At 44.3% G+C, this 19,749-nt stretch overlaps 2 protein-coding genes across 4 annotated transcripts in view; both read right to left on the bottom strand.

Moving 5' to 3' along the window:
* Nucleotides 1-7,341, bottom strand: part of LOC311164685 (uncharacterized protein) — a 29,793-nt gene extending 22,452 nt beyond the window's left edge. Inside the window, exons 1-4 of one of the 3 annotated variants that reach the window (XM_084224222.1) lie at nt 7,130-7,341; nt 4,838-4,903; nt 2,898-2,994; nt 795-865 (exon numbers count right to left, since the gene is read on the bottom strand). In XM_084224222.1, the coding sequence (XP_084080348.1) occupies nt 795-865; nt 2,898-2,994; nt 4,838-4,903; nt 7,130-7,267 (372 nt within the window). In that variant the 5' untranslated portion in view covers nt 7,268-7,341. The remainder of the gene's footprint in view (nt 1-794; nt 866-2,897; nt 2,995-4,837; nt 4,904-7,129) is intronic. The other 2 variants (XM_084224223.1, XM_084224224.1) reach the window with 2 other exon arrangements.
* Nucleotides 7,342-8,002: 661 nt separating this feature from the next.
* On the bottom strand, nt 8,003-19,190 carry LOC311164638 (large neutral amino acids transporter small subunit 2-like). The gene is made up of 5 exons (XM_084224166.1): nt 19,178-19,190; nt 17,758-17,854; nt 14,165-14,314; nt 10,245-10,422; nt 8,003-8,358 (listed from the first exon to the last, which is right to left on the bottom strand). Exons 2-5 carry the CDS (start codon nt 17,803-17,805, stop codon nt 8,063-8,065), a joined length of 672 nt encoding a protein of 223 aa, XP_084080292.1. The 5' UTR covers nt 17,806-17,854; nt 19,178-19,190; the 3' UTR covers nt 8,003-8,062.
* Between the last annotated feature and the right edge of the window lie 559 nt (nt 19,191-19,749).

Below are 19,749 nucleotides of genomic sequence, written 5' to 3'. Positions count from 1 at the left end.
ACAAATTCAACCAAAAAACCCCAAAATTCCCCTAAAAATATAAGAAAAATCCCAAAACCAATCAAAAAACACCAAAATTTCCCCCAAAAAGCCTCGAAATTCCCCCCAAAATTAAAGAAAACTCCTAAAATTCAACCAAAAAGCCCCAAAATTCCCCCAAAAATTCAAGAAAATCCCAAAATGACCAAAACCCCCAAATTTCTCCCCGAAAAGCCCCAAAATTCCCTCAAAAACCCAAGAAAAATCCCAACAATTCAACTAAAAAACCCCAAAATTCCCCCCAAATTCCCCCAAAAAAGCCCCAAAAATTCAAGAAAAAACCCCAAATTATCAAAAAGCCCAAATTTCTCCCCAAAAAGCCCCCAAATACCCCCCAAAATTCAAAAAAATCCCAAAAAATAATTTAAAAAACCAAATTCAAACAAAAAAGCACCAAAATTTCCGTAAAAATTAAAAAAAAAAATCCCCCCAAAATTATCAAAAAACCACAAAAATTCGACCAAAAAGCCCCAAAATTCCCCCAAAAATTCAATAAAAAATCCATAAATGACCAAAAACCCCAAAATCTCCCCAAAAAGCCCCAAAATTTCCTGCAAAAAGGCACAAAATCCCCGAAATTCCCCCAAAAATTCAAGAAAAATCCCCAAAATTCAACCAAAAAAACCCCAAAATTCAGCCCAAAAATCCCCAAAAATTCAACAAAAATCCCCAAATGATCAAAAACCCCAAATTCCCCCAAATTCTCCCCAAAAAGCCCCAAATTCCCCGAATCCCCCCCAAAATTCTCCTCTCACCGTCCTGCGCCGCTCCTTCCTCCCCCCTCCTTCCTCCTCCTCCTCCTCCTCCTCCTCTCCCGGCTCCGAGGCTGCGGGAAAAGGGAAAATTTGGGGTGAATTTGGGGATTTGGGGTGAATTTGGGGAATTTTGGGGAAAATTTTGGGGATTTGGGGCAAAATTTTGGGGATTTTGGGGTGAATTTTGGGGACTTTTGGGGTGAATTTGGGGATTTTGGGGAATTTTACGGGTGAATTGGGAGATTTTTAGGGAATTTTTGGGGTGAATTTGGGGATTCTGGTGGTTTTTAGAATGAATTTGGTAAATTTGGGGTGAAATTTAGGAATTTTTGGGGTTTTTGGGATGAATTTGGGGAAATTTTGGGGGTTTTGGGGTGAATTTGGGAATTTTTAGGGTGAATTTGGGAGTTTTGGGTGAATTTGGGGAGTTCTGGGTGAATTGAGGGGATTTTTGGGGTGAATTTGGGGATATTTGGGGAATTTTTGGGGTGAATTTTGGGAATTTTGGGGCATTTTTGGGGTGAATTGGTGGATTTTTGGATGAATTTGAGAATTTTTGGGGAATTTTTGGGGAGAATTTATGAATTTGAGAATTTTTGGGGAATTTTTGGGGAGAATTTGGGGATTTTTGGGGGGAATTTGAGAATTTTGGGGTAAATTTGGGGAATTTTGCGTTTTAGGGGTGAATTTGGGGATTTTGGGGGAATTTTCAGGGTGAATTTTGGGATTGTTGGGGTGACTTTTGGGATTTTTAGGGTGAATTTGGGAATTTTTGGATGAATTTGGGGATTTTGGGGCTGAATTTGTGGATTTTGGGGTTTTTTGGGTTGAATTTGTGGATTTTTGGGTTTTTTTGGGTTGAATTTGTGGATTTTTGGGGTGAATTTGTGGATTTTTGGGTTTTTTTGGGTTGAATTTGTGGATTTTTGGGTTTTTGGGTTGAATTTGTGGATTTTTGGGTTGAATTTGTGGATTTTTGGGTTTTTCTGGGTTGAATTTGTGGATTTTTGGGGATTTTTGGGTTGAATTTGTGGATTTTTGGGGGTTTTTTGGGTTGAATTTGTGGCTGTTTGGGGTGAATTTGTGGAATTTTGTGGATTTTTGGGTTGAATTTGTGGATTTTTGGATTTTTTTGGGTTGAATTTGTGGATTTTTGGGTTTTTTTGGGTTGAATTTGTGGATTTTTGGGGTGAATTTGTGGATTTTGGGTTGAATTTGGGTTGAATTTGTGGAATTTTGGGGTTTTTTGGGTTGAATTTGTGGATTTTTGGTTTTTTTTGGGTTGAATTTGTGGAATTTTGGGATTTTTGGGTTGAATTTGTGGAATTTTGGGTTTTTTGGGTTGAATTTGTGGATTTTTGGGGATTTTTGGGTTGAATTTGTGGATTTTTGGGGTTTTTGGGTTGAATTTGTGGATTTTTGGGGTTTTTTGGGGTGAATTTTGGGATTTTTGGGTTGAATTTGTGGATTTTTGGGGTTTTTTTGGGTTGAATTTGTGGATTTTGGGGATTTTTGGGTTGAATTTGTGGATTTTTGGGGTGAATTTGTGGATTTTTGGGGTGAATTTGTGGATTTTGGGGTTTTTTTGGGGTGAATTTGTGGATTTTTGGGGGTTTTTGGGCTGAATTTGTGGATTTTTAAGTTGAATTTGTGGATTTTTGGGTTGAATTTGTGGATTTTGGGGTTTTTTGGGTTGAATTTGTGGATTTTTGGGTTGAATTTGTGGATTTTTGGGTTGAATTTGTGGATTTTTGGGGTTTTTTGGGTTGAATTTTGGGATTTTTGGGTTGAATTTGTGGATTTTTGGGGTTTTTTGGGTTGAATTTGTGGATTTTTGGGTTTTTTTTTGTTGAATTTGTGGAATTTTGGGATTTTTGGGTTGAATTTGTGGAATTTTGGGTTTTTTGGGTTGAATTTGTGGATTTTTGGGGATTTTTGGGTTGAATTTGTGGATTTTTGGGTTTTTTTGGGTTGAATTTTGGGATTTTTGGGGTGAATTTGTGTATTTTGGGGGATTTTTGGGTTGAATTTTGGGATTTTTGGGGTGAATTTGTGGATTTTTGGGGTTTTTTGGGTTGAATTTGTGGATTTTTGGGGTCTCACCGTGGGGCTCGGGGGGGTCCCGGCGCTGCTGCAGCAGCTCCTGCTGCTTCTCCAGGTACTGCTTGATGAAGCTGTTCTGCCCCATGGCCTCGCCCATCTGCAAAGAAAAGAGAAAATTCCAGAAATTTGGGGATTTTTGGGAATTTTTGGGGAATTTTTTGGGTTTTTTAGGGAATTTTTGGTGATTTTTTGGTGATTTTTGGTCAATTTTTAGCAATTTTTGGGGATTTTTTGATGATTTTTTAAGCTCTGCCTGAGTTGATTGAGGCTCTTCCACCCCAGATTCCAAAAATTTGGGAATTCCCAAAAATTTGGAATTTTTTGGGGAATTTTTCCCAAATTTTTGGGCTTTTTATGGTGATTTTTCCCCAATTTTCGCTGATTTTTGGACAATTTTTGGTGATTTTTGGTCATTTTTTGGAGCTCTGGGTGGGTTAAGTGAGGTTGTTCCACCCCCAAATTCCAAAAATTGAAAATTCCCAAAATTTTGGGATTTTAGGGAATTTTTGGGGGAATTTTTTCCTTTTTTAAGGAATTTTTGGTGATTTTTTGGGGATTTTTCGTAAATTTTTGGTGATTTTTGGTCGATTTTTCACATTTTTGGGGGATTTTTCGATGATTTTTGAGGCTCTTCCACCCCCAGATTCCAAAAATTGAAAATTCCCAAAAATTTGGGATTTTTGGGAATTTTTCCCCTTTTTTTAGGAATTTTTGGTGATTTTTGGTCAATTTTTGGTCAATTTTTTGGTGATTTTTGGTCAATTTTTTGCATTTTTGGGGATTTTTCGATGATTTTTGAGGCTCTTCCACCCCCAGATTCCAAAAATTGAAAATTCCCAAAATTTTGGGATTTTTGGGAATTTTTTTCTTTATTTTAGGGAATTTTTGGTGATTTTTTGGCGATTTTTGGTCAATTTTTTGGTGATTTTTGGTCAATTTTTAGCAATTTTTGGGGCTCTGCCTGAATTCATTGAGGCTTTTCCACCCCCAGATTCCAAAAATTGAAAATTCCCAAAATTTTGGGATTTTAGGGAATTTTTTTCCTTTTTTTTGGGATTTTTTGGTGATTTTTAGTCAATTTTTTGGTGATTTTTGGTCAATTTTTCACATTTTTGGGGATTTTTCAATGATTTTTGAGGCTCTTCCACCCCCAGATTCCAAAAATTGAAAATTCCCAAAAATTTGGGATTTTTGGGAATTTTTCCCCTTTTTTTAGGAATTTTTGGTGATTTTTGGTCAATTTTTGGTCAATTTTTTGGTGATTTTTGGTCAATTTTTCAAATTTTTTGGGGATTTTTCGATGATTTTTGAGGCTCTTCCACCCCCAGATTCCAAAAATTGAAAATTCCCAAAATTTGGGATTTTTAGGGAATTTTTTTCCCTTTTTCTGGAACTTATTTGTGATTTTTGGACAATTTTTAACAATTTTTGGCTATTTTTAACCATTTTTTTGTGATTTTTAATTTTTTTCCTTTAAAATTGAGCAAAGCCTTTCCAAAAATTGGAAATTCCCCAAAAATTTGGGATTTTTTGGGAATTCTTTTCCTTTTTTTTTGGAACTTCTTGGTAATTTTTGTAATTTTACAAAATCTGAGAAGATTTGGGAGGAATTTCAGTAAATTTGGGGGGAATTTAAGGAAAATTTGTGGATAAATTTTGGAATTTTGGGTGGATTTGTTAAAATTTGGATAATTTCGTACAAACTAAAGACGATTTGGGGAAATTTTGGGTGAATTTAATGAAATTTTGTGCAATTTTTAAATAATTTGGGTGGATTTAATTAAATTTTGCTGGGAATTTGGGGAGTTTTTGAGGGAATTTAATGGAATTTTGGGTGGATTTTAGGGAATTTTTGGAGAAATTTTAAAGAATTTTGTTGGATTTTTGAGAATTTTGGGGAATTTGGGGTGAATTTTGGGGATTTTGGGGTTTTCTCTCACCTGGGAGTTGGGCTGGAAGGTTGGGTGGGGGCTCGAGTGCTTCTGGAGGTTCTCCAACATCAGCGCCTGAATTGGGGCAAATTTGGGCAAATTTTAAAACTCCCTGAAATTTTTATTTCTCTTTAATTCACATTTTTGTCGCCCTCCCGTCCCGAAATTCCCATAATTTACCCCAAAAATTCTGAATTTATCACCCAAATCCCCTCAAAAACTCTAAATTTTGCCTCAAAATCCCTCACAAATTTAAATTTTTGCTTTAATCTCCTCCTAAATCCACAAAAAAATTTTAATTTTTACCTCAATCCCCTCAAAACCTCAATAAAGTGGTGATTTTTGCCACAAAGCACCTAAAAATTGCATTTTTAACCTCAAATCCCCTCACAGAAACGTGAAAAATGAAGATTTTGCCTCAAATCCCTCAAGAATCCACAAAAAATTTGAAACTTTTACCTCAAATCTGCTTAAAATTTAACAAAAATTTTATTTTTTATCTCAAAGCGCCTCAGGCTCTTGTCCAAGTCTCCAAAACCTCAAATTTTACCTCAAATTCCCTCCCAAAAAGTCTTAAAAAATTAAAATATTTAGCTAAACCCCCCCCAAATCAAGGATTTAATCTTGAATTATCAAATAAAATAAGAAAAAATCTGTTTAAAATTATAAAAACCTGAATTTTACCCCAAAACTCCTCCAAACTGCAAATTTTACCCCAAAACTCCTCAGAAATTCGCCAAAAATTGGTTTTAAATCGCTCCTGATTTTTCTTAAACTCATCAAAACCGGGATTTTTACCTCAAATCTCAAAAAAATCCCCCAAAATTGGGGTTTAAAACTTAAATCGCCTCAGATTTTTCATCAAAAATGAACTTTTACCTCAAATTTCCTCAGAAAATCCTCAAAAACGGAGATTTAAACCCAAATCCCCTCAGATTTTACCCAAAACTCACAAAATCTGCACTTTCTACCCCAAAATCCCCTCAAACTTTTCCTAAAATTCATCAAAACCGATATTTTTACCTCACATCCCCTCAGAAATTCCTCAAAACCGGAGATTTAAACCCAAATCCCCTCGGAATTTTCCTCGGAATCATCAAAACCGCAACTTTTACCTCAAATCCCCTCAGACTTTGCCTAAAACTCATCAAAATCGGGATTTTCACCCCAAATTCCTTCACAAATTTATCAAAACCCGAACTTTAAACAAAAATCCCCTCAGACATTACCGAAAACTCCTCAAAAACGGAGATTTAAACCCAAATCCCCTCGGAATCATCAAACCCGCAACTTTTACCTCAAATCCCCTCAGACTTTTCCTAAAACTCATCAAAACCGCGATTTTCACCCCAAATTCCTTCACCAAAACCTCAAAACCGGAGATTTAAACCGAAATCGCTGCCGACTTTTTCCTAAAATTCACAAACCGGGATTTTTTTCACCCCAAATCCCCACACAAACTCCTCAAAACCGGGATTTTCACCCCAAAATCCCTCACAAACTCCTCAAAACCGGGATTTTCACCCCAAACCCCCTCACAAACTCCTCAAAACCGGGATTTTCACCCCAAATTCCCTCACAAACTCCTCAAAACCGGGATTTTCACCCCAAATCCCCTCACAAACTCCTCAAAACCGCGATTTTCACCCCAAACCCCTCACAAACTCCTCAAAACCGGGATTTTCACCCCAAATCCCCTCACAAACTCCTCAAAACCGGGATTTTCACCCCAAACCCCCTCACAAACTCCCCAAAACCGGGATTTTCACCCCAAACCCCCTCACAAACTCCCCAAAACCGGGATTTTCACCCCAAACCCCCTCACAAACTCCTCAAAACCGTGATTTTCACCCCAAACCCCCTCACAAACTCCCCAAAACCCTCCCCTTTAAACCCCCCTCAACCTCTCCGCGGAGCACCCAAACCCCGCAACTTCCACCAAAAAAACCCCACAAAACCCCAACTTTTACCCCAAACCCCCTCTCCCCCCCCTAAAAAAACCTCCTCACCCACTTTTAACCTCCCCAAAACCCCTTTTTTCACCCCAAACCGCCCTCACCCCCCCACTCACCCTCACGCAGGGGGGGTCTGAGGTGGGGGGGGGGCGTCTCCTCCTTCCCGCCTTTTTTCCCCCCTCACGCCTTGGCGGGAAAACCCTGAGGGGGACCCCCCTCCCCCCCCTCAACTCCCCCCCCAACACCGCTTCCCGCGCATGCGCCGCCATTTTCCCGCCCCCCCCTTTCCCCTCACGGCGGCCTCTCCTCGGCGCCGCCGCCGCCATTTCTGGCGCTTCCCCCTCACCCCTCGCAGCCGCTTGATCAGGGCGCTCTTCTGGCCGCTCTTGGCGAGCCCTCGCTGCTCCAGGGCCGCTTTGAGGTCGGCGACGCGCAGCAGATGGAGCGGCCGCCCGTCCAGAGTCACCTCCTCCCCGTCCGCCATCTTGGTGTGGCGCCGCTTGCGCTGCGCCTTCGGACGCTTCCGGACGGCGGCTTCGGCAACTTCCGCACGGCGCTTCGGGGGTTTCCGGAAGGTTTCGTGGCTTCCCGTGGCTCTTCGGGTGTTTCCGTGACCTGCCGTGCGTTTCCGGAGGATCTTCGGGTGTTTTCGGCGCTCTTCGGGTGTTTCCGGTGTCGGGAAGGTTCGGAGGAGTTCGGGGATTTCCGGAGGAATTCGTGATTTTTTTTTTTTTTTTCCGATTGAAGTTCGGCAATTTCCGTGCGGAACTTCGGCGATTTCCGCGAAAAGTTCGGCTATTTCCGTCAAAACTTCGGCGATTTCCGGAAAAACCGGGAAAATTTCGGGGAAAAAAATAAAATTTGGGGAATTTTTGTGAAATTTCTGATTTTCCCCTTCGAAGTTCGGAAATTTCCGTGAAAACCTCGGGGCTTTCCGGAAGCGACTCCGAAAAATTCCGGAAAAATTAAAAAAAAAAATTGGGGGGATTTTTTTTTTTTTGGGTCCAAATTCGGCATTTTCCGTCAAAATTTCGGGAATTTCCGTAAAAAAGAAAAGTCTGGGGAGGGAAGGGGAGAAAAATCCGGAGATTTGAGAAAAAAAATAAAAAAAAAAGACAAAGGTTTTTTTTTTGCCAAAGGTTTATTATTTATTCACAAGCCACGCCCACCACGAGGCCACGCCCCCTTATTCAAAGCAGGAGAAAGGGGCGGAGCCGGCTCTGCCCATGACGTCATAAAGGGGGAAAAAAGGGAATTTTTAAGGCCACGCCCCCTTTTTTTAAGGCACTGGGGGTGGGGGAGGGGCTAAAGAGGGGGGAGGGGCTAAAGAGGGGGGAGGGGCGGCCCCACCGGGCTCAGGGGTGGGGCCAAAAGGGGGTGGGGGAGGGGCTGAAGAGGGGGGGAGGGGCTCAGGAGGGGGAGGGGCGGGTGAGGGGGGTCTGGGGGTCCTCGGAGGGGGGGGGGAGGGGGGTTTGAGGGGTTGGGAGGTGGGGGAGGGGCGGTCCTCAGCCCCTCCCCCACCCCCCCCCGGGTAGACCACCAGCAGGAGGCGCTGTCCGAACAGGGTCAGGCGGGCTGGGGGAGGGGAGAGAGGGGGGGGAAAAATAAATAAAATAAAATTAAAAATAAAGATTTGGGGGGAGATGTAAATGAAAAACCCAAATTTCATCGGATCATCCCCAAAATCCACTCGAAAACTCCCCAAAATCCACTCAAACCTCCCCAAAATGCCCAAAACCGCCCCAAAATCCCCCCAAACCTCCCCAAAATGCGCAAAACTTGCCCAAAATCCCCTCAAATTTCCCCAAATCCCCCCCAAACTTCCTCAAATTTCCCTCAAACCTCCCCAAAATCCCCAAAATTGCCCCAAAATCCCCTCAAACCTCCCCAAAATTCCCTCAAATTTCATCGAATCCCCTCAAACATCCCAAAAATCGCCTCAAACCTCCCCAAAATCCCCTCAAACCTCCCCAAAATCCCCTCAAACCTCCCCAAATTTTCCAAAACCTCCCCAAAATCCCCCAAACCACCCCAAAATCCCCTCAAATTTCATCGAATCCCCTCAAACGTCCCCAAAATCCCCCCAAACCTCCCCAAAACCTCCCCAAATTCCTCTCCAACCTCCCCAAAATCCCCCTAAACCTCCCCAAAATCGCTTCAAACCTCCTCAAAATCCCCAAAACCTCCCCAAATTCCTCTCAAACCTCCCCCAAATCCCCTCAAACCTCCCCAAAATACCCAAAATTGCCCCAAAATCCCCCCAAACCTCCCCAAAACCTCCCCAAAATCCCCTCAAATTTCATCGAATCCCCTCAAACCTCCCCAAAATCCCCCTAAACCTCCTCAAAATCCCCCCAAACCTCCCCAAAATCCCCCCAAACCTCCCCAAAATCCCCCCAAACCTCCCCAAAATCCCTCCAAACCGCCCCAAAATCCTCTCCAACCTCCCCAACCCCCCCCAAATCCCTTCCAACCCCCAAAAATCCCCTCGAACTCCCCCCAAATCCCCCTGAAACCTCCCCAAAATCTCTTCCAACCCCTGCAAACCCCCTCGAACTCCCCTCAAATCCCCTGAAATCCCTCCCAAACCCCCCAAAATCTCCTCAAACCTCCCCAAAATCCCCCCAAAATCCTCCTAAACCTCCCCAAAATCCCCTCAAATTTCATCAAATTCCCCTAAACCTCCCCAAAATCGTCCCAAACCCCCTCGAACTTCCCCCAAATCCCTCCCAAACTCCCCCAAATCCCTCCCAAACCTCCCCAAAATCCCTTCCAACCCCCCCAAACCCCCCTCAGACCTCCCCAAACCCCCCTCAGACCTCCCCAAAATCCCTCCCAAACCCTCCCAACCCCCTCGAACTCCCCCCAAACCCCCCAAAATCCTTTCCAACCCCCCTAAACCCCCCCAAACTCCCCCCAAATCCCCCTCAGACCTCCCCAAACCCCCTCGAACTCCCCTCAAACCCCCCCAAACCCCCCTGAAATCCCCCGAAATCCCTCCCAAACCCCCCAAAATCCCCTCCAACCCCTCTCAAACCCCCCAAAATCCCTTCCAAGCCCCCCAAACCCCCTCGAACACCCCTCAAATCCCCCTGAGAACCCCCCAAAATCCCCTCCAACCCCCCTAAAGCCCCTCAGACCTCCCCAAATCCCCCTCAAACCCCCCCAAATCCCCCCTCCAACCCCACCAAACCCCCCCAAAACCCCTTGAACTCCCCTCAAATCCCCCCCCTAACCCCCTTGAACTCCCTGCAGACCCCCCCAAATCCCTTCCAACCCCCCAAAATCCCCCTCAGACCTCCCCAAACCCCCTCAGACCCCCCCAAAATCCCTTCCAACCCCCCCAAAGCCCCCTCAAACCCCCTCAAACTCCCCCCAAATCCCCCTCAAACTCCCCCAAACCCCCCAAACCCCCCTCCAACCCCTCCCCCACCCCTCCCTCCCCTCACCCAGCCCCTCACCCATGGCCCTGCGGACGGCGGGGGGCCGGGGTCCCCCCCTGAGGCAGAGCAGGTAGACGGGGGCGCCGGTGGCCATGATGGCCAGGCCGATCCCGCACACCAGGGGCTCGGACCACACCGAGAACACCAACAGGGCACCCCAAAAGAGCAGGTACACGGCTGGGAAGGCCAAGTTCACCTGGAGAGGGGGAGGGGAGGGGTCAGCGGGGCGCCCCGGGGGGAGGGGCGGGCGGGGAAGGGGCGGGGTTGGGAATGGGAGGGCGTGGGAAGGCGCTAGGGGGAGGTGGCAGGAACGATTGGGGGTTTTTTATGAATGGGGAGCGTGGGAATTGTGTGAGAGGTGTTTGTAGTAGTAATTTTTATGAATGGGGCGTGGGAATTCTGTGATGGGGTGCTCAGAGCGATTGTTTTGATGAATGGGGAGCATGGGAATCCTGTAGGAGGTGCTCGTAGTGGTTGTTTTTATGAATGGGGAGCGTGGGAATTCTGTGAGGGGGCGTTTGTAGCAATAATTTTTATGAATGGGGAGCGTGGGAATTGTGTGGGGGGTGTTTGTAGTGGTTGTTTGTATGAATGGGGAGCGTGGGAATTGTGTGAGGGGTGTTCGTAGTGGTTGTTTGTATGAATGGGGAGCGTGGGAATCCTGTAGGAGGCGCTCGTAGTGATTGTTTTTATGAATGGGAAGCGTGGGAATTCTGTGAGGGGGTGTTCAGAGTAGTAATTTTTATGAATGGGGTGTGGGAATCCTATAGGGGGCGCTCGTAGTGATTGTTTTTATGAATGGGGAGCGTGGGAAGTCTGTGAGGGGGCGTTCGTAGTGATTGTTTTTATGAATGGGGAGCGTGGGAATCCACGGGGGATGTTCAGAGTCACATTTTTTTATGAATGGGGAGCGTGGGAATTCCCTAGAAGGGATTGGATTGATGAATGGAGAGCGTGGGGATCCTGTAGGAGGCGCTCGTAGTGATTGTTTTTATGAATGGGGAGCGTGGGAATCCACTAGAAGGGATCGGATTGATGAATGAAGAGCGTGGGAATCCTGTAGGGGGAGTTCGTAGTAATAATTTTTATGAATGGGGTGTGGGAATCCTCTAGGGGGCGTTTGTAGTAGTAATTTTTATGAATGGGGAGCGTGGGAATTCACTAGTAGGGATCGTATTTATGAATGAAGAGCGTGGGAATCCTGTAGGAGGCGCTCATAGTGATTGTTTTTATGAATGGAGAGCGTGGGAATCCTCTAGGGGGCATTCATAGTGACTGTTTTTATGAATGGAAAGCGTGGGAATCCACTAGGGGGCGCGGGCAGGAAGGATTTGGGGTTTTTTTATGAATGGGGAGCGTGGGAATTCGCTAGTAGGGATGGTATTGATGAATGAGGACCGTGGGAATCCTGTAGGAGGCGCTAGTAGTGATTGTTTTTATGAATGGGGAGCGTGGGAATTGTGTGAGGGGTGTTCATAGTAATAATTTTTATGAATGGGGAGCGTGGGAAGTCTGTAGGAGGCGCTCGTAGTGGTTGTTTTTATGAATGGGGAGCGTGGGAATCGTCTAGGGGGAGCTCGTAGGGATTGTTTTTATGAATGGGGAGCGTGGGAATTCATTAGTAGGGATCCGATTGATGAATGGGGAGCGTGGGAATACTGTAGGGGGCGCTCGTAGTGGTTGTTTTTATGAATGGGGAGCGTGGGAATTCTGTGACAGGGTGTTTGTAGTAATAATTTTTATGAATGGGGTGTGGGAATCCTATAGGGGGCGCTCGTAGTGATCGTTTTTATGAATGGGGAGCGTGGGAATTCTGTGACGGGGATGTTCGTAGTGGTTGTTTTTAGGAATGGGGAGCGTGGGAAGTCTGTAAGAGGTGCTCGTAGTGATTGTTTTTATGAATGGGGAGCGTGGGAATCCACGGGGGATGTTCAGAGTCACATTTTTTTATGAATGGGGAGCGTGGGAATTCACTAGAAGGGATCGAAATGATGAATGAGGAGTGTGGGAATCCTGTAGGAGGCGTTCGTAGTGATCGTTTTTATGAATGGAAAGCGTGGGAATCCACTAGGGGGCACGGGCAGGAAGGATTTGGGGTTGTTTTATGAAAGGGGAGCGTGGGAATTCTGTGAGGGGTGTTTGTAGTGATCGTTTTTATGAATGGGGAGCGTGGGAATTGTGTGAGGGGCGTTCGTAGTGGTTGTTTTTATGAATGGGGAGCGTGGGAATCCTGCAGGAGGCGCTCGTAGTGATTGTTTTTATGAATGGGGAGCGTGGGAATTCACTAGTAGGGATTGTATTGATGAATGAAGAGCGTGGGAATCCTCTAGGGGGCGCTCGTAGTGATTGTTTTTATGAATGGGGAGCGTGGGAAGTCTGTGAGGGGCGTTCATAGTGGTTGTTTTTATGAATGGGGAGCATGGGAATTCTGTGAGGGGCGTTAATAGTGATCATTTTTATGAATGAAGAGCGTGGGAATCCTGTAGGGGGCGCTCGTAGTGGTTGTTTTTATGAATGGAGAGCGTGGGAATCCACTAGGGGGCGGTGGCGGGAAGGATTGGGGTTTTTTTTTATGAATGGGGAGCGTGGGAATTGTGTGAGGGGTGTTCGTAGTGATTGTTTTTATGAATGGGGAGCGTGGGAATCCTGTAGGAGGCGCTCGTAGTGGTTGTTTTTATGAATGGGGAGCGTGAGAATTCACTAGAAGGGATCGAATTGATGAATGAAGAGCGTGGGAATCCTGTAGGGGGTGCTCGTAGCGATAATTTTTATGAATGGGGAGCGTGGGAATTCTGTGACGGGGTGTTCGTAGTGGTTGTTTTTATGAATGGGGAGCGTGGGAATTCACTAGAAGGGATTGAATTGATGAATGATGAGCATGGGAATCCTCTAGGGGGCGCTCGTAGTGGTTGTTTTTATGAATGGGGAGCGTGGGAATTCATTAGTAGTGATCGGATTGATGAATAAAGAGCGTGGGAATCCTCTAGGGGGCGCTCGTGGTGATTTTATGAATGGGGAGCGTGGGAATCCACTAGAAGGGATTGAATTGATGAATGAAGAGTGTGGGAATCCTCTAGGGGGCACTCCTAGTGATCGCTTTCATGAATGGGGAGCGTGGGAATGCACTTGTAGGGACTGTTTTTATGAATTAAGAGCGTGGGAATCCTGTAGGGGGCGCTCGTAGCGATTGTTTTTATGAATGGAGGAGCGTGGGAATCCCGCAGGAGGCGCTAAACCAACCAAATTTTATGAATGGGGGGCGGGGCTTAGCGTGGGAAAGTTCACGAGGAGTCGCGTTTTTATGAATGGGGAGCGTGGGAATCCTGTAGGGGGCGGTGCCTAGCTGGAAGGGGGCGGAGCTTTACGCAGAAATTTCCTGCGTCTTAAAGTGGGTGTGGCTTACGCAATGAAGGGGTGTGGCTTTATATGCAAAGCAGGTGGGTAATACCCCAAAAGGGGCGTGGTTTCAGCTGTAAAGTGGGCGTGGTTTAACCTTAAAGGGTCAGGCTTTCAAACACAAGAGGGGCGTGCCAGCAGACCAAAGTGGGCGTGGTTAAACCGCAAAAGGGGCGTGGCTAAAGCCTGAAGCGAGCGAGTCTAATTAGAAAAAGGGGCGTGGTTTAAGGCCAGAAGCGGTTGTGTCTAATTAGCATAAAGGGGGCGTGGTTTGCGGCCGGAACTGGGCGTGGCTTAACAAATAAAGGGACGGCGGTTTAGGCAAAAAGTGGGTGTGGCCAAAAGGCAAAGGGGCGTGGCTTCTGCCACAAAGTGGGCGTGGCTTAGCGCCAAAAGGGGCGTGGTTTGAGCGCTAATACAGGGTGTGTTAACAACAAAGGGGGTGGGATTTAAGTTAGGAAAAAGGGGCGTGGTTTAAGCGAAGGGGGCGGGGTGTAGCGGCGAAGGGGGCGTGGTTTGGGCGGGAAGGGGGCGTGTCTTGCCTTGATGGGGCGGGGCAGGCGGGGCTCCCTCCAGCGCAGCAGCAGCAGCCCGGCCACGGTGACGCCGTACCAGAGGTAATTAACGAAGCCGACGTAATTAATCAGCGTGTAGATGTCGCCCGTCACCAGCATCAGCAGCGTCGAGACGCACTAGGGGGGCGGGGCAAAAAGGGGCGGGGCTTGTCAGGGACACACCCCCCCAAAGGGACACGCCCACCCCGGGAGGGTCACGAAATCCCCGGATTTGGCCCCAAAATTCAAATTTTTATCCCCGAAATTCTGGATTTTAACCCCCAAAATTCCAGAACTTAGCACCAAAATTTATCCCCAAAATTCCAAATTTAAGCCCGAAAATTCCAGAATTTAAACCCAAAATTTCTCCCCAAAATTCCAGATTTTATCCTTAAAATTTCAGATTTTAGGCCCAAAATTCAGCCCCAAAAATCCAGAATTTCTCCCCGAAAATTTGGGATTTTTGGCCCCAAAATTTCTCCCCAAAATTCCAGAATTTAGCCCCCAAAATTCCAGAATTTAGCACCAAAACTCATCCCCAAAATTCCGGATTTTAACCCCCAAAATTCCAGATTTTAGGCCCAAAATTCAGCCCCAAAATTCCAGAATTTATCCTCGAAAATTTTGGATTTTTAGCCTCAAAATTTTGGATTTTTAGCCCCAAAATTTATCCCCAAAATTCCAGAATTTATCCCCGAAAATTTGGGATTTTTAGCCCCAAAATTCAAGATTTTAGCCCCCAAAATTCCAGAATTTAGCACCAAAATTTATCCCCAAAATTCCAGATTTTAGGCCCAAAATTCAGCCCCAAATTTGCCAATTTTAGCCCCAAAAATTCTGGATTTTAGCCCCAAAATTTCTCCCCAAAATTCCAAATTTAAGCCCTAAAATTCCAGAATTTACCCCTAAAATTTCTCCCCAAAATTCCAGATTTTATCCAGAAAATTCTGGAATTTATCGCCAAAATTCAGCCCCAAAATTCCGGATTTTATTCCCAAAATTCAGCCCCAAAATTCCAGAATTTATCCCCAAAATTTACACCAAAAATTCAAGATTTTAGCCCCCAAAATATCAGAATTTATCCCCAAAAATTCTGGATTTTACCTCCAAAATTTCTCCCCAAAATTCCAAATTTTAGCCCCGAAATTCTGGATTTTATCCTTAAAATTCCAGATTTTAGTCCCAAAATTCAGCCCCCAAATTCCGGATTTAATTCCAAAATTCGGCCCCAAAATTCCGGATTTTATTCCCAAAATTTCTCCCCAAAATTCCAGAATTTATCCCCAAAATTTATCCCAAAATTTCAGAATTCAGCCCCAAAAATCCCAGAATTCATCCCCAAAATTTATCCCAGAAATTCCAAATTTTAGCCCCAAAAATTCCAGATTTTCTCCCAAAAATTTTTCCCAAAAATTTCGGATTTTAGCCCGAAAAAATTCGGCACCAAAATTCCCGAATTTTATCCCCAAAATTTATCCCAGAAATTCCAGATTTTATCCCCAAAATTCATCTCCAAAATCCCCAAATTTCTTCCCAAAATTCCCAATTTTAGCCCCAAAATTCATCCCAAAATACAAATTTTAAACCCAAAATTCCTGAATTTTTACCCAAAATTCCCGAATTTTCCCCCAAAATTTTCCCCCTTTTTAACCCTTTCCTATCCCCATTTTAACCCTTTTTTTCCCCCTTTTTAACCCATTTCTCACCCAAATTTGCCCAAATTTTCACCTTTTCAACCCATTTTTCCCCCTCCTTTTCAATCATTTTTAACCCTTTCATCACCCCTTTTAACCCTTTCTTTGCCCGTTTTTAACCCTTTCCTCACCCCATTTTTAACCCTTTTTTTGCCAATTTTTCCCCATTTTTTACCCATTTTTCACCCAAATTTGCCCAAATTTTCACCCTTTTTCCCCCCGTTTCTCACCCATTTTTAACCCTTTCCTAACCCCATTTTTAACCCTTTCCTCACCCCTTTTATAACCCCATTTTAACCCTTTTTTTGCCAATTTTTCACCCATTTCTCACCCATTTCTCACCAAATTTGCCCAAATTTTCACATTTTTAACCCTTTTTTCCCCCCATTTCTCACCCATTTTTAACCCTTTCCTAACCCCATTTTTAACCCTTTTTTGCCCATTTTTCCCCATTTTTCACCCATTTCTAACCCAAATTTTCACATTTTTAACCCTTTTTTTCCCCATTTCTCACCCAAATTTGCCCAAATTTTCACATTTTTAACCCTTTTTCCCCCCCATTTCTCACCCATTTTTAACCCTTTCCCAACCCCATTTTTAACCCTTTCCTAACCCCATTTTTAACCCCATTTTAACCCTTTTTTTGCCCATTTTTTCCCATTTTTATCCCATTTTTCACCCAAATTTGCCCAAATTTTCACATTTTTAACCCTTTTTCTTCCCCCATTTCTCACCCATTTTAACCCTTTCCTAACCCCCATTTTTAACCCTTTTTTGCCCATTTTCCCCCATTTTTAACCCTTTCCTTGCCATTTTTAACCCATTTTTCCCCGTTTTTTTCCCGTATTTTCCCCATTTTTCGCCCGATTTTCATCATTTTTTTTTTCTTTTTGCCCAAAATCCCCGGAATTTTCCCCAAATTTGGGTCCTCACGGTGACGAGGAGGGCGGGGACGGGGCTGTGGCGCCTCAGGTGGATCATGGCCCCTTTTAACCCTTTCCTATCCCATTTTTAACCCTTTTTTTGCCCATTTTTCCCCATTTTTCCCCATTTTTTAACCCATTTTTCACCCAAATTTGCCCAAAATTTCACATTTTTAACCCTTTTTTCCCCCCATTTCTCACCCATTTTTAACCCTTTCCTAACCCCCATTTTTAACCCTTTTTTGCCCATTTTCCCCCCCATTTTAACCCTTTCCTTGCCATTTTTAACCCATTTTTCCCCCGTTTTTTCCCGTATTTTCCCCATTTTTCGCCTGATTTTCATCATTTTTTTTTGGTTTTGCCCAAAATCTTCGGATTTTCCCCAAATTTGGGTCTCACGGTGACGAGGAGGGCGGGGACGGGGCTGTGGCGCCTCAGGTGGATCATGGCCCCTTTTAACCCTTTCCTAACCCCATTTTTAACCCTTTTTTCCCTGTATTTTCCCCATTTTTAACCCATTTTTCACCCAAATTTGCCCAAATTTTCACATTTTTAACCCTTTTTTTCCCCATTTCTCACCCATTTTTAACCCTTTCATCACCCCCTTTTAACCCTTTCCTAACTCATTTTTAACCCTTTTTTTGCCAATTTTTTCCCCATTTTTAACCCATTTCTCACCCAAATTTGCCCAAATTTTCACATTTTTAACCCTTTTTTTTCCCATTTTTTAACCCATTTTTCACCCAAATTTGTCCAAATTTTCACATTTTTAACCCTTTTTTCCCCCATTTCTCACCCATTTTTAACCCTTTCCTAACCCCCACTTTTAACCCTTTCCTTGCCATTTTTAACCCATTTTTAACCCATTTTTTGCCGTATTTTCCCCATTTTTCGCCCGATTTTCATCATTTTTTTTTTGTTTTTGCCCAAAATCTTCAGAATTCTCCCCAAATTTGGGTCTCACGGTGACGAGGAGGGCGGGGACGGGGGTGTGGCGCCTCAGGTGGATCATGGCCAGCAGCGCCGGCAGCTGCCCCTCCCTGGCGCCGGCGTAGAACAGCCTGGTGACGTCATCGGGGGCGTGGCCGGTGTTTGGTGACGTCATGGTGGGCGTGGCAAAGGGTGGTGATGTCATGGTGGGCGTGGCGATGGGTGTGATGTCATGGTGGGCGTGGTGATGATGTCATGGGGAAGGAGGAGGAGAAATGAGGGGAAAATGAGGGGGGATTTTGGGGAAATTTGGGGAAATTTGGGGGGAATTTTGGGGAAATTTGGGGATTTTGGGGATTTGGGAGGGAATTTTTTGGGAATTTTGGGGAATTTTTAGGAATTTTGGGGAAATTTTGGGGATTTGGAGGGAATTTTGGGGAAATTTTGGGGATTTGGGGGAATTTTAGGGAAATTTTGGGGAATTTTGGGATTTGGGGGAATTTGGGGCAAATTTTGGGAAAATTTTGGGAAATTTTGGGAAAATCTGGGGAAATTTGGGGGAATTTAGGGAATGTTTGGGAAATTATGGGTCAATTTTGGGGATTTGGAGGGAATTTGGGGAAAATTTGGGGGAATTTTGGGAAATTTTGGGGATTTAGGGGGAATTTTGGGGAAATTTTGGGGATTTGGGGGGAATTTTGGGGAAATTTTGGGGATTTGGGGGGAATTTTGGGGAAATTTTGGGGATTTGGGGAAATTTGGGGGGAATTTGGGGAATTTTTGGGAAATTTTTGGTAAATTTTGGGATTTGGGGGGAAGTTTGGGGGAATTTTGGGAAATTTTGTGGAAATTTTGGGGATTTGGGGGGAATTTTGGGGAAATTTGGGGAATTTTGGGAAATTTAGGGAAATTTGGGGATTTTGGGGGAATTTTGGGGATTTTGGGTCAATTTTGGGAAATTTTGGGGATTTTTGTGGAAATTTTGGGGGTTTGGGGGGAATTTGGGAAAATTTGGGGAAAATTTGGGGATTTGGGGGAATTTTGGGGAAATTTTGGGGATTTTGGGGGAATTTTGGGAATTTTGGGGATTTTGGGGGAATTTTGGGGAATTTTGGGGATTTTGGGGCAATTTTGGGGAATTTTAGGGAAATTTGGAGGGAAATTTGGGGAATTTTGGGAAAAATTTGGGGATTTGGGGGAAGTTTGGGGGAATTTGGGGAAATTTTGGGAAATTTGGGGGAGTTGGGGGAAATTTTGGGGGAATTTTGGGAAATTTTGGGGAAATTTGGGGGGATTTTGGGGATTTTTGAGCAATTTTAAGGAAATTTGGAGAAATTTGGGGGAATTTTGCGGATTTTTGGGGAATTTTGGGGAAATTTTGGGGAATTTTGGGAAAATTTGGGGGAATTTTGGGGAAATTTTGGGACAATTTGGGAATTTTGGGATGGACTCACCTGGAGCAGGTGAAGAGGGGGTGGGGAAGGGGAAATTTGGGGTGAAAATGGCCAAAAATGAGCAAAAAATGACCAAAAATGAGCAAAAAATGGCAAAAAAAATGGGAAAAATTCTGGAATTTTTGGGGAAATTTTGGGGGAAATTTTGGGAATTTTGGGGAAATTTGGGAATTTTGGGGTTGTCTCACCTGGAGCAGGTGAAGAGGGGGTGGGGAAGGGGAAATTTGGGGTGAAAATGACCAAAAATGAGCAAAAAATGACCAAAAATGACCAAAAAAATCGGAAAAATTGGGGAATTTTTTGGGAATTTTGGGGGAAATTTTGGGAATTTTGGGAAAATTTGGAATTTTGGGGTTGGTCTCACCTGGAGCAGGTGAAGAGGGGGTGGGGAAGGAGAAATTTGGGGTGAAAATGATCAAAAATGACCAAAAAATGAGCAAAAATGAGCAAAAAATGGCAAAAAAATGGGAAAAATTCTGGAATTTTGGGGGAATTTTGGGGGAAATTTTGGAATTTTGGGAAAATTTGGGAATTTTGGGATGGACTCACCTGGAGCAGGTGAAGAGGGGGTG

The sequence above is a fragment of the Fringilla coelebs genome (assembly GCF_963513975.1).
Source record: "Fringilla coelebs genome assembly, chromosome: 34".
NCBI classification, from domain to species: domain Eukaryota; kingdom Metazoa; phylum Chordata; class Aves; order Passeriformes; family Fringillidae; genus Fringilla; species Fringilla coelebs.
Note: the sequence above shows the minus strand (reverse complement) of the source record. Positions and strands in the feature narration are given on the sequence as shown.